The 11,424-nt window shown below is 36.6% G+C and overlaps 1 protein-coding gene and 1 pseudogene across 1 annotated transcript; both read left to right on the plus strand.

Moving 5' to 3' along the window:
- Window positions 1-2,938: 2,938 nt before the first annotated feature.
- LOC147382976 (TOM1-like protein 2) lies at window positions 2,939-10,961 on the plus strand. Its single transcript, XM_086428977.1, has 3 exons — window positions 2,939-3,642; window positions 9,272-9,550; window positions 10,446-10,961. The coding sequence occupies exons 1-3, from the start codon at window positions 3,157-3,159 to the stop codon at window positions 10,758-10,760; spliced, it is 1,080 nt and encodes a 359-aa protein (XP_086285103.1). The 5' UTR covers window positions 2,939-3,156; the 3' UTR covers window positions 10,761-10,961.
- On the plus strand, window positions 3,649-8,850 carry LOC147382977 (TOM1-like protein 2; annotated as a pseudogene).
- Window positions 10,962-11,424: the final 463 nt, after the last annotated feature.

Raw genomic sequence — 11,424 nt, forward strand, 5'->3', positions numbered from 1 at the left:
TTCCGTTTGTTCATCAAAGCCACTAAATCAGCATGGACGTTGAAAGGACGACTAATGGGTGTAGTCAAAGCCAAATGATCGAAGAACCAAAGCTGCGCAAAAAGGGAAGTCAACTCTAATCACAACACTTCAAAATTTAAAGGCTTAAATCATGATGATTACAAACCCAAAAAGCAAAAACAAAAAAAACAAAAAAAAAATAAAAATCAAAAATCAAAATCAAAAAACCAAAAAATCAAAATGGTATTTTGCAAAAGCCAAATTCGATTGCTTAAAGACTAATTTGAAAATACCCATGTCAAAATTTTCACAAAATCATCACAAATCTAAGACCTCACACGAGCTCCGCGCCACGAGGTCAAAGAAATCAACAGGCACCCTGTCAGACCCCGTGCTTGGGTAGCCACTTCTTGTCATCAAATCTATCAATCGGTGTTTTCAAAAACTTGTCTGAGCAAGATCTTCGGACCCGCACAAATCAGGGTTTTGTCTATTCTTTGCAGTTCTTTGCACGCAATTCCTGCAAAGAGGGGCAGCTGTAGACACCCGAATTTGAGCGGGTCCTCGACGCAAAAACGCCAAAATAGTGATAAAAGTTGCATTGGGCCCTCAAAGCCCAAGCCCCCCAAAAGCCTTCTCTCAATGATCCAAGCCTACTTCCAAACCCAACACTATGCTACCCAAGCCCAACAATTCTTCTTAAACCCATGAACCCCAAAACCATCTCTCCACACCCAAACCCAACCTAAGCTAAGCCCATCACATAAAACCCAAACTATTCTCCTAAACCCAATCCAACATAAACCCAATTCAATCTAAACCCAATCCATCTTAAACCCAATCATAAGCCCAACTCATAACCTAAGCCCAAACCCAATCCAAACCATCATCATCACATCAAACCAATCACCAAGAGATGACACATGTCATCATCTCCTCCCACCTCCCTCATCTAATCAACTCAACCCATAACCCTACCCTAACCTAACCTATTCCCCATCCTCTCATCATCAACCACCAACATCATAACCCATAACCCTACCCTAACCTAACCTATTCATCATCCTCTCATCATCAACCACCAACATCACAACCCATACCCTACATACCCTAACCTATTCCCCATTCTCTAACACTATCAACCACCCACATCACAACCCATATCTATCCATCACTTTCCCTTAAAACACTCCCATAAAATCACCTCAACCCATACCTCAACCCATACCTCCCATACTCTTCTCTCTAATCATCCAACCACCATCACCAATCAACCAATCTCTCCATCTCTCCATTTGCCACATGTCATCATCCCTTCAATCCTCTCAAAATCAAACCAATCACCACTCATCTCTCCAAATCAAACACCATACTTCTTCAACCATCTCAACACTTCTTCTCCAAACAACTCCCTTACACCACCACTCCTCCCATCAACCATCACTCATCTCACCCCACCAAACACTCTACCCAAATGGATTTGGGTAAGATCCAAACCATTTGGGTTAAAACACAACCCATTTCCCTCATTACAAAAATACTCTCATTTTCATCTCAAATTTCATACCCTTTTCCTCTAAAACCCATGCCATTATCCACCATTCTAAATCCTCACCCTATTATACCCCTAAAATGCCTCTCAACTTCTATAAAAACCCCTCCATTCTCCTCTTACAACACCTAATGATTTTTGAGAAAAAAATCCTAAAAACACTACAACTCTCTACTTTACTCTCTTCACTACACTCAACCCTCTCTCATCTCATCTCAACACTCTACTCTCAACACCTCACTCTCAACTCCACTCAATCTTCCACAACTTCAAGCAAGTCCAAGTCAACTCAAGGGAAGCACATTTGAAGATCAACTCGAGGACAAGGTGGGTTCAACAAAAGGAATACCCCCTCTACATCCCCTCTTCTACTTTCCCCTTTCTTACACATTTGCACCCACCACCATGGGCTAGATCACTAAAGGGCCCCTTCTACATAAGGGTGCCCTTAATGATTGAAGCCAACATTGAAAGTCCCTCACACTTGAGGGCACACATCGAACTTTCCTTCGATTATATTTTTCTTTATTTTAAAAAATGACCGAATTCGAGGTTACCACGTTACGTGGATGGAGTAGGGTGCCTAACACCTTCCCTACTCCATAAATGGACCCCCTTACCTTGAATCAAAGGTTGGACCATGTGCATTATCCTACGAGAGTCATCACATCAAAAATAATTTAATTTTCAAAAAATGAGACATCGGGTGACCATTCACACCCAATTCCATATTTGAATGGTGGCGACTCCAAAACACCCCAAAGTAGAGGGATGTTTGAAAAACATTCAAAATCCCGTGTCCACATCAACTAATGACAAATGATATAAAAACCCCTCATTCATGTATATTTGAGTTTTGATAATATGACGTCCTCTCTTGCCCCCCTCGCAAAGTCGTCATAGATCATTTGCCTTATCTTTTTCTTATGTGTATCTCAAGGCATTTGATAAATGATTTTGTGATGGTGACATTTGTTTAAGAGGATTTAAGAATAAATACCCACGTGTCATTCATCATAGAGTGTTCCTCCAAAATTTGGAAGCACGAGTGGCTTACAAGTTTTTCCCATTTATATCTTTTCAGTACTTGTGACCTTTCAGTAGGATCTCTGGCTAAAGTGAGAAAAATCCAATCTGGTCCGCTTTATCATGCGCACAAGAGACAAAACACAACCTCCAGCTGTTAGATTACATGGGCCCACCAAAACTTCTCTACTGCCGTACAATACGCCACGCGTACTTTAGATGTCGCCTAGTCGTCGGCCGCTATAAATGAGAGCTTTTATTAACACCTGCTTTTACTTACAACACACCAATCTATATAGACAACAGTTTGATTTCATAAGGATTGATGTGTTGAAAGTGAACATTGGTGTGCCAATATCAGGAAAATCGAAACACAAAAAAAGCAGGAAAAAAAATAAATAATTCATCTGAGATTCAGGGTTTCAGTGAGACTAGATCAAAATTAGGGTTTCATCCAGACTTTTGGATCAAATTTGATGGTTACTACAGATTACAGATTAACTGTAAACGAGATAGAATTCAGGGTCACAGAAGCTAGAATAGAGGGTTTAGGGTTTGAATTGATTCTCTGTTAAACAATGGATAAGTTGAATTTAGGCGCACTTGGTGAGCGATTAAAGACTGGTGGAGCTCAAATGGGTAGAATGGTTAGTGGGAAAATGAAGGAAATCTTACAAGCTCAAACACCAGAATCGAAGATGGTTGATGAGGCGACATCGGATAGCTTGGAAGAACCCAATTGGGGGATGAATTTGAAGATATGTGGTTTGTTAAACAGCGAAGAGTTCAGCGGTACAGAGATCGTTAGGGCTATAAAGAAGAAGATTAGTGGGAAGAACATGGTGAGTCAAAGGTTGAGTCTTGATTTGTTGGAAGCTTGTGCCATGAATTGTGAGAAGGTTTTTTCGGAGGTGGCGTCAGAGAAGGTTTTGGATGAGATGGTTAAGATGATTGAGAATGCGCAGACGGATCATAATTCGAGACAGAGAGCTTTGCAGCTGATTCGGGCTTGGGGTGAATCGGAGGATCTCGCTTATTTGCCCGTGTTTCGTCAGACCTATATGGTAATGCTCTGGTTGGCTGGTTATTGTAATCTCCATAGTAACAAAGTTCGGATTCATTAACCATTTGATTAGGTTAATTCACATAAATTAGGAAAAAATTCATGAAAATTTCCGGGAAATATTCAAATGTTGTTTTTGGGTTTCTTACCAAAACCCATCATCTTCAACCTCCCTAAAATTCCTGTCTTGTTCTTGAGATTTGAAGTTGAAGAAAATAAAATTTTGAGGGTGAATGACAAAAACTTTTGATAAGTCATCAATTAATCGATTTAGTTGACTAGTCCCTTATTTGGAGAATTTTATGATTTTTTTGGAAAAAATTGGAGAATTCTGTGACTGGTTATCTCATCTCAAGTTATTTATATTTGTTTTGTTTGAATATTTTTTTTTAAATCCTTTGCTTGATTTGTACTTTGAAATTTGGTTGAATTACTTTTTATTATTATTGGTAAATGATCAAATCTTATGTTATATTGAGAGAAAAAGGAAAGCTTAGGGTTCTAGGAAGATGAGTGAAGCTCCTTAACAAGCTTAAAAACTTAGTCTCGAGGGAGCTTCAATCAAGCCTCTGTATTCCTTAAAAGATTTTGTTCAAAGATAATGGGGACTGACCTTTATGCTCAAAACAATAGCCTAACTAAAAGCACATAGGATGTAGTTCAACAAACCTTGAAAGATGAAAAGAAGACACTCGACACTTCCCTAGTTAATGCACAATCACGATAGGATTAGTGGGTTATCCATTGGATTTATACATAAAAGGTAAACGATTTTTTTACTGTTTTGGATTTGAGTTTTTCCATGAAATCTATACTGTTGTGGCATTGGATTGTCAATTTGGTAATCCATTTGAGCTCAACTTCCCTTAGTAAGATTTCAAGTTTAACTAAGTGTGGAAAAATAATAAAGTTGGAGGGTATTATTAAAAATCTTTGAGGTTAAGAGTGTAAAAGAAGAAAAATAATAAAGTTGGAGAGGTAGTATAAAGAAAGGGGGAGAAGAGGAAAGACAATTAAGTGGATTAAAGGGGTAAAAGAGGAAAGATAGTAAAGTTAGATGGTATTATTGAAAAAGGGGGTAAAAGAGGAAAGATAGTAAAGTTAGATGGTATTATTGAAAAAGGGGGTAAAAGAGGAAAGATAGTAGAATTGGAGGGATATTATTGAAAAAGGAGAAGGAGGGAGGATAGGAAAAATTATAAAGTTGAAGGGATGAGAATGAAAGATGATAAACAACAAAGTTGAAGGGGTGAAGAGGAAAGACAATAAAGTGGGTAGTGTGCACCCCACTCCACTATAGTTGGGTGAGACGTTTTACCCCCCATAACTGTAGTTTGAGTGAGACCTATTGTCCCATTTTATTATATAAATCAGAGTTTGCCCATGCTTACGACATGGGCATCTCTTTTGGGGTTAAAGGGGTAAAAGAGAAAATATAGTAAAGTTAGAGGGGTATTATTGAAAAAATCGATAAAAGAGGAAAGATAGTAAAATTGAAGATATATTATTGAAAATGAGGGGAGGGGGGGGATACAATAAAGTTGAAGGGGTGAAGAGGAAAGGTATTAAAATAAGGTAGTGTGGACCCCACTTCACTATAGCTAGAGTGTGACGTTTACACCTCACAACGGTAGCTAGGGTGGGACTTACCATTGTGTTTTATTATATATATATATGAATGATTCTGACTAGCCTTACTAAATTAGTAAGGTTTCAACTCTTATTAAGGGTCGTTGATCACACCTTATGGTATCCAAAAACATGATCCGATGCCATAGGGTTGTAGAGGTCAAAATTCTATGAATCTTGAGGAAAAAAAAGTGTTTTTTTTCATTGTTGAATTTTAATTTTAATTTTGAGAGTTTCGTGGAAGTTCGATAGCCGTCCATTTTCAATACCTTGGATTAAGAGCCCCCCCCCCCAAAAGAAATGATATATATATTTATTTGTATCTGAATTTCTCCATGAAATCTAGAGGGCTGTGGTGTGGGTTGCCAATGTGGTAATCCGCAGACCTATCTGTTGCAATTTTATTATAGAATCTCCCTTACTTTATCAAGTTTGTTACCCAACAAACCTTACCATATGAACTAGGCCACCCTAACTAAGTAAGATTCTAATCTTACTAAGTGTTGTTGGCCCACATGGATTATCACATTTGCAATCCAACACCACAGACTAATAGATTTCTTTGAAAAACTCAGTTTCAATTTTAAAAAAAAAATTATAATAAAAAATGATCTTTTTAAGCTTGATCCACGATGTTGAAAATGAACGGCTACCAAACTCTCAAATTTAAAATTAAGATTCAACGATGAAAATTAACATTTTTTGGAAGTTCATAGAATTTGATCCTCTACAATCCTATGACATCAAATCATGTTTTTAAATGTCACAAATTGATGTAGTAAGGAAACTTTCCTTACTAACTTAGTAAGGAAAGTGTTTTTCTTACTTAACAAATCTTGGAGTGGGACCCGCACTTTAAAAATATTAAATACCTATAATATCCTCAGTTCTTTCAATTAAATACCATTATATCGTTTTTGTTTTCAGAGATGATAGATAGTACTAGGGTGTTACGGGTATTTAATCTTATTTAAAGATGTGGATCCCACTCAAAGGTTTGTTGAGTAACAAACTTTATAAAGTATGGGAGTTTTTGTAATAAAATGCAACAGTAGGTCTACTCCGTAAATCTCTCTCTATATATTCTTGAGTCCTGACATTCGAAGAGGATCCTTAGTTGAGACTTGAGAGTAGAAGGGACTACTAAAAGCTTGGGGAGGTGATCCTTTGTGTTAATTTTTTTTCTTCCTATAGTACTATTTCAACAATGGAGAGGTTATGATGAAAAATAAAATCTCTGACCATGATTTGAGTTTGGGGAGGTGATCCTTTGTAGTACCTTTTTCCATGTAATGATGATGATTTGGATCAGATTTGAAAAGAAAGAATCTTTTTTAAGCTTGATCAACAATTCCAACATTTTAAGGAAAGGATTTTGGTCTTTATATTATGCGGTGCTTGCATAGCCGTTTAAATGAACTACATGGAATTGTAGGAAAAAAGAACCACACCCCAATGACAATCGTACAACGGGCCACGCATATTCAAAGCTCTCAAAAGTTGAAACACAAAAACATGAAGAAAAAAAATCTGAAATTTAGGGTTTCAGTGAGACTCAATCATATTAGTGTCTCGTGAAAAAAAAAAATCTGAATTAGGGTTTCAACAAAACTTACTGGATCAAATTTGGTGGGTTACAGATTAACTGTAAACGAGATTGAATTTAGGTTACAAAAGCTATACTATAGAATTTCCCATATGTTCGATTTAGGGTTTGAATTGATTTTCTATTAAACAATGGATAAATTGAAATTAGGTGCACTTGGTGAGCAATTAAAGATTGAGGGAGCTCAAATGGGTAGAATTGTTAGTGTGAAAATGAAGGAAATCTTGCAAGCTCAAACACCAGAATCGAAGATGGTCGATGAGGTCACTCCAAATAGCTTAGAAGAACCTCGTTTGGGGGATTAATTTGAAGATATGTGGTTTGTTAAATAGCGAAGAGTTCAGTGGTACGGAGATCGTTAGGGCCATGAAGAAGAAGATTCGTGGGAAGAACATTGTGAGCCAAAGGTTGAGTCTTGATTTGTTGGAAGCTTGTGCTATGAATTGTGAGAAGGTTTTTTCAGAGGTAGCGTCGGAGAAAATTTTGGATGAGATGGTTAAGATGATTTATAATCCATAGAAGGATCATAATTCGAGACAGAGAGGTTTGCAAACTGATTTGGGCTTCAGGTGAATCGGAAGATCTCGTGTATTTGCCCGTTTTCCACCAGACTTATATGATAATGCTTTAGTTTGATATTTATTGTTATCCCATAGTAACGTAGTTCGGATTCGTTAAGGATTCGATTCGATTAATTCAATTTTTTGGGTCAAAAAGTCAGATTTTTTTTTTGGGAAATACACTAATGTTGTTTTTTGGTTTCTTACCCAAACCCATCATCTGCAACCTCCCTAAAATCCCTGTCTTGTTATTGAGATTTGAATGTTGAAAAAAATAAAATTGAGGGTGAATGATAATATTTTTACAATATTCAGTGATTAATTAATAAATCCTTGATTAATTTGTTGATTTATCGATTTAATAGACTACTCCCTTCTTTGGAGAATTTTACGATTTTTTGGAAAAATTCGGAGAATTTTGTTACTATGGTTATCTTGTCACAAATTATTTGTAGTGTTTTGTTTGATTTGATTGTTCAATCCTTTGCTTGGTTTGTATTTTGAAACTTGGTTGAATTACTTTTTTTTTTTATTGGTAAATGATCAAATTGTATATTACGAAAAAAAAAAAGAATGCTTAGAGTTATAGGAAGATGAGTGAAGCTCCTTACCAAGCTTCAATATTTAAGACCCGAGGGAATGGTTCAATCGATCCTCTGTATTCTTTAAAAGACTTGGTTCAAAGATAATGAGGGCCTTGATACTCAAAACAATAGCCTAGCTAAAAGCATATAGAGTGAAGAAAGGATTAGTGGATTATCCATTGGATTTATACATAAAAAATAAATAATATTTCTTCTACGATTAATGAGAATTTTATCAAGAGATGCACATGATGGAAAGGCCACTTTGGATGCAAATTTAGAATTCCAATATTGAAGGGATGGTAGTAGAGATGGATATGTCCCGAAACCAACCAAAATTGTCAAAGAAAAAAGAGGGTGGGGTGGAGATCACAAATGCAAGTTATTCATCCAACAAGGTTGATCTTCTTAATATTTCTTTTGAGGCCAAAGTTCATGATGAAGTCTCACCAAAAGCCACCAAGAATACTTGCACTGGGTTTTGTTTTTCTTTCTTGCTTTCCCAGTCTCCCTTGGAATTAGGAATCTAGGTGGAGGATCCATATAAACTTCTTCTGTACAATGACCATTTGACGTGTGCTTCCTCATGACATATCTGTCAAGCTGGGCATGCTTGAAATTTATGCTCCAGTTTGAGGGGGACTAGTGTTGGTATTTTATTTTGATGTAGTGTCCTTTTTGTATTTTTCCTCATTGGTTAGTGAGGATGTTGTAATTCTCTGGTGGCCTCCTAATATAAGACTGGTTTCATTCCCCCCCTAAGTCTTTTTGGTTATTTATCTTCTTTTCTCTTTCTGTTATCTTCTTCTTCCTTTCTCATTCCATCTCTTCTCTCCATCAAGCATCATCTTCAATTGAAAATACTAGGACAACTTTAAAAACTTGGCCATATTAACGTGCCAATGACATTGAAGTAAATTTTTAATGAAAAATAACATTGAACTAAATTTATAATGCAGAAGATATTGAAATCGATTGACAAGTCCAGTCCTATTGATGTTACTACCATTGTGCATTTAAAAATTAGAGCATCATCAGGGTCTCTAGATGTTACCATAGGCTTGCCTGTCAGTGTCTAGTCTGCAGTGAGATGCATTTATTGTTGATTTTGCTCAGTCAGTATATTTTCCTTAAAAGTTGGGTGCTTTTGGAATTTCACATGCAGTGTCACTTTTTATCAATTAAGAACAGATCAAATGCATCATTTTCTTTAGAATTATATTGCCTCCCTGATTAAACTTTCATTTACAGAGCTTGAAGACGAGAGGCGCACCACCTCCAGTGCAAGATTATGGGACTTCAGCACCCATGTTTTCTTCCTTCGAGTCGGATGTTGATCAACGACCACTCCCTCCTCCTGAAACATATCCTATTCCCGATATGGATCTGCACAACATAGATCATACTGCTCTTGCATATCATGGTGGCAGTTATTCAGTGGAGGAAAAGAAAGAATTTCTTGTCATCACACGAAATAGTGTTGATCTTCTCTCTACCATGTTGAAGGAGATAGATCCGAAGCTCGTCAAGGTAGTTCCTTCCCTTTTATGCAATTTTTATAGCATTGGAGTAGTAGTATACCATCAAATTATATGTTGTTATTATTCATCAAAATTTTAGTAGTATGATGAGGCTATGACTTGTGCACTCACATATACACATGCAGAAGTTAAAATATACCAAAAAAGTCTGAAAAGTTTCATTGCTTTGATTTGCGCCGATTTTCCAGGTAATCTTAGTTACAAGTGTCCAACAGTTTGTCCTTCCTTCGCTGTTCTCTCCAATTCATTGAAAGCATGTATAGTTTTTACACATCTAAGCTCTCAACTTATCAGCTTATTGTAGTATCACGCCGTTTAATTCTTGAAAATTTGATACACCTAATCCATGGTTTTAAATCTCATCTGAGACCAAGATGAGTCGGGGGTGTCAGCCTTCACACCATCTCGCGAGATATGACTCGGATGATATTGAAGATCTCAGCTGAGTCAACAAGGTTTTTGTAAATTTTGATTAAAATAATTAAATTTTTTAGAATTTAAATATTTATTATATAAATAAACGTGATTTTATGACTAAACATCTTCCAATCTCTCTGATTTTTAAAAAAAAATTATAAGTATTTTCATTTAAATATATATAAATAAATCATTTTAAACCGAGTTAAATAGTTATCTCATCCGACACAATTATGTTGTCCATGGACGAGATGTCAAACCAAGTTTGGAACCATGTTTACATCACTTGATCTCCTTGAATACCTAACTCTCATCAAACTAGCTCAGTTTATATCCATTAGAAGTGGGGCGTAATGCAACATGGTTGCATAAGCAACTCTCTAGAATTTGTTATGGTAGTACTATCTTATTCCACCCAAGCTTACCAAACTAGATTAGAAGATCATGACCCATATCTTTGCTTACAGGATGATCTGACATTGAGCATCCTAGATAAGTGCAAGCAGTCACAACCCGTCTTACAGAGGATCATAGAAAGCACCAGTGACGACGATGGGATACTCTTCGAGGCTCTAAATCTTCATGATGAGCTCCAACAAGTCATTTCCAAGTATGACGAGATGGAGGCCGCAGTACCACCAGAAGTGCAACCACCTAAAACTGCTGAAACTACTGGAAACATTTCGCTTGGTCAAGTTGAAACTGTAGATGTAGCTGAGAAGAGTAATTCCCCAAAAGGTGAGAGCAGCAGCGAAGTTGGCGGTGGTAACAAAAGCACTTGATGAAGGAAAATGGGTCTTAGAATGTGATGCTCGAGGAGCATTTGTCACTTTTACCATCTATGTAAATGAACGTTTTCTGATAATTAGGGTGGGTTTTTTATTAGATTTGGAACTGTTCTACTTACCATATACGAAAATAATTATTATGCGTCACATTTCATTTGTATTCTTTTGTTAATTAAAAGAATGTTTTTAGAACTCCGGTAACCTGATTTCTCTAGGGTTCCGTACATAATTCAATACACCATATAATGCTTCTCATCTGATCTTTAACCCTTAAAGGATAGGAAAAAAAAATTTCTTGGACAAAGTTATTTGTTTGAATATGATTGCATATGTTTTCTGGAATTTACTTTCCTGAGTAAAACTTTTTTACCTGTTTTTTCCTATCCCATTCTGTGGGGAAATGACCTCATAATGTTGTCCCCACCCTCAAAACTAATACTCGACTCGGATGTCCATTCATTCATTTGAGTCTAGTAAAATATGACTTTACGAGTTGGTTCTATTGAGTTTTGGAGTTGATTCACCTTCAAGATCCAAACGAGGTGACATTGTGTTTGAAAAGGAATTACAAGTTTCAGGGAAACAATGGACTTCCAGGCTTTTTTACTACCATCAGGGAAACAATGGACTTCCAGGCTTTTTTACAACCATCAGGGAA

The sequence above is a fragment of the Akebia trifoliata genome, chromosome 16 (genome assembly GCF_017979445.1).
Source record: "Akebia trifoliata isolate Shusen 1 chromosome 16, ASM1797944v1, whole genome shotgun sequence".
Taxonomy (NCBI): Eukaryota; Viridiplantae; Streptophyta; class Magnoliopsida; order Ranunculales; family Lardizabalaceae; genus Akebia; species Akebia trifoliata.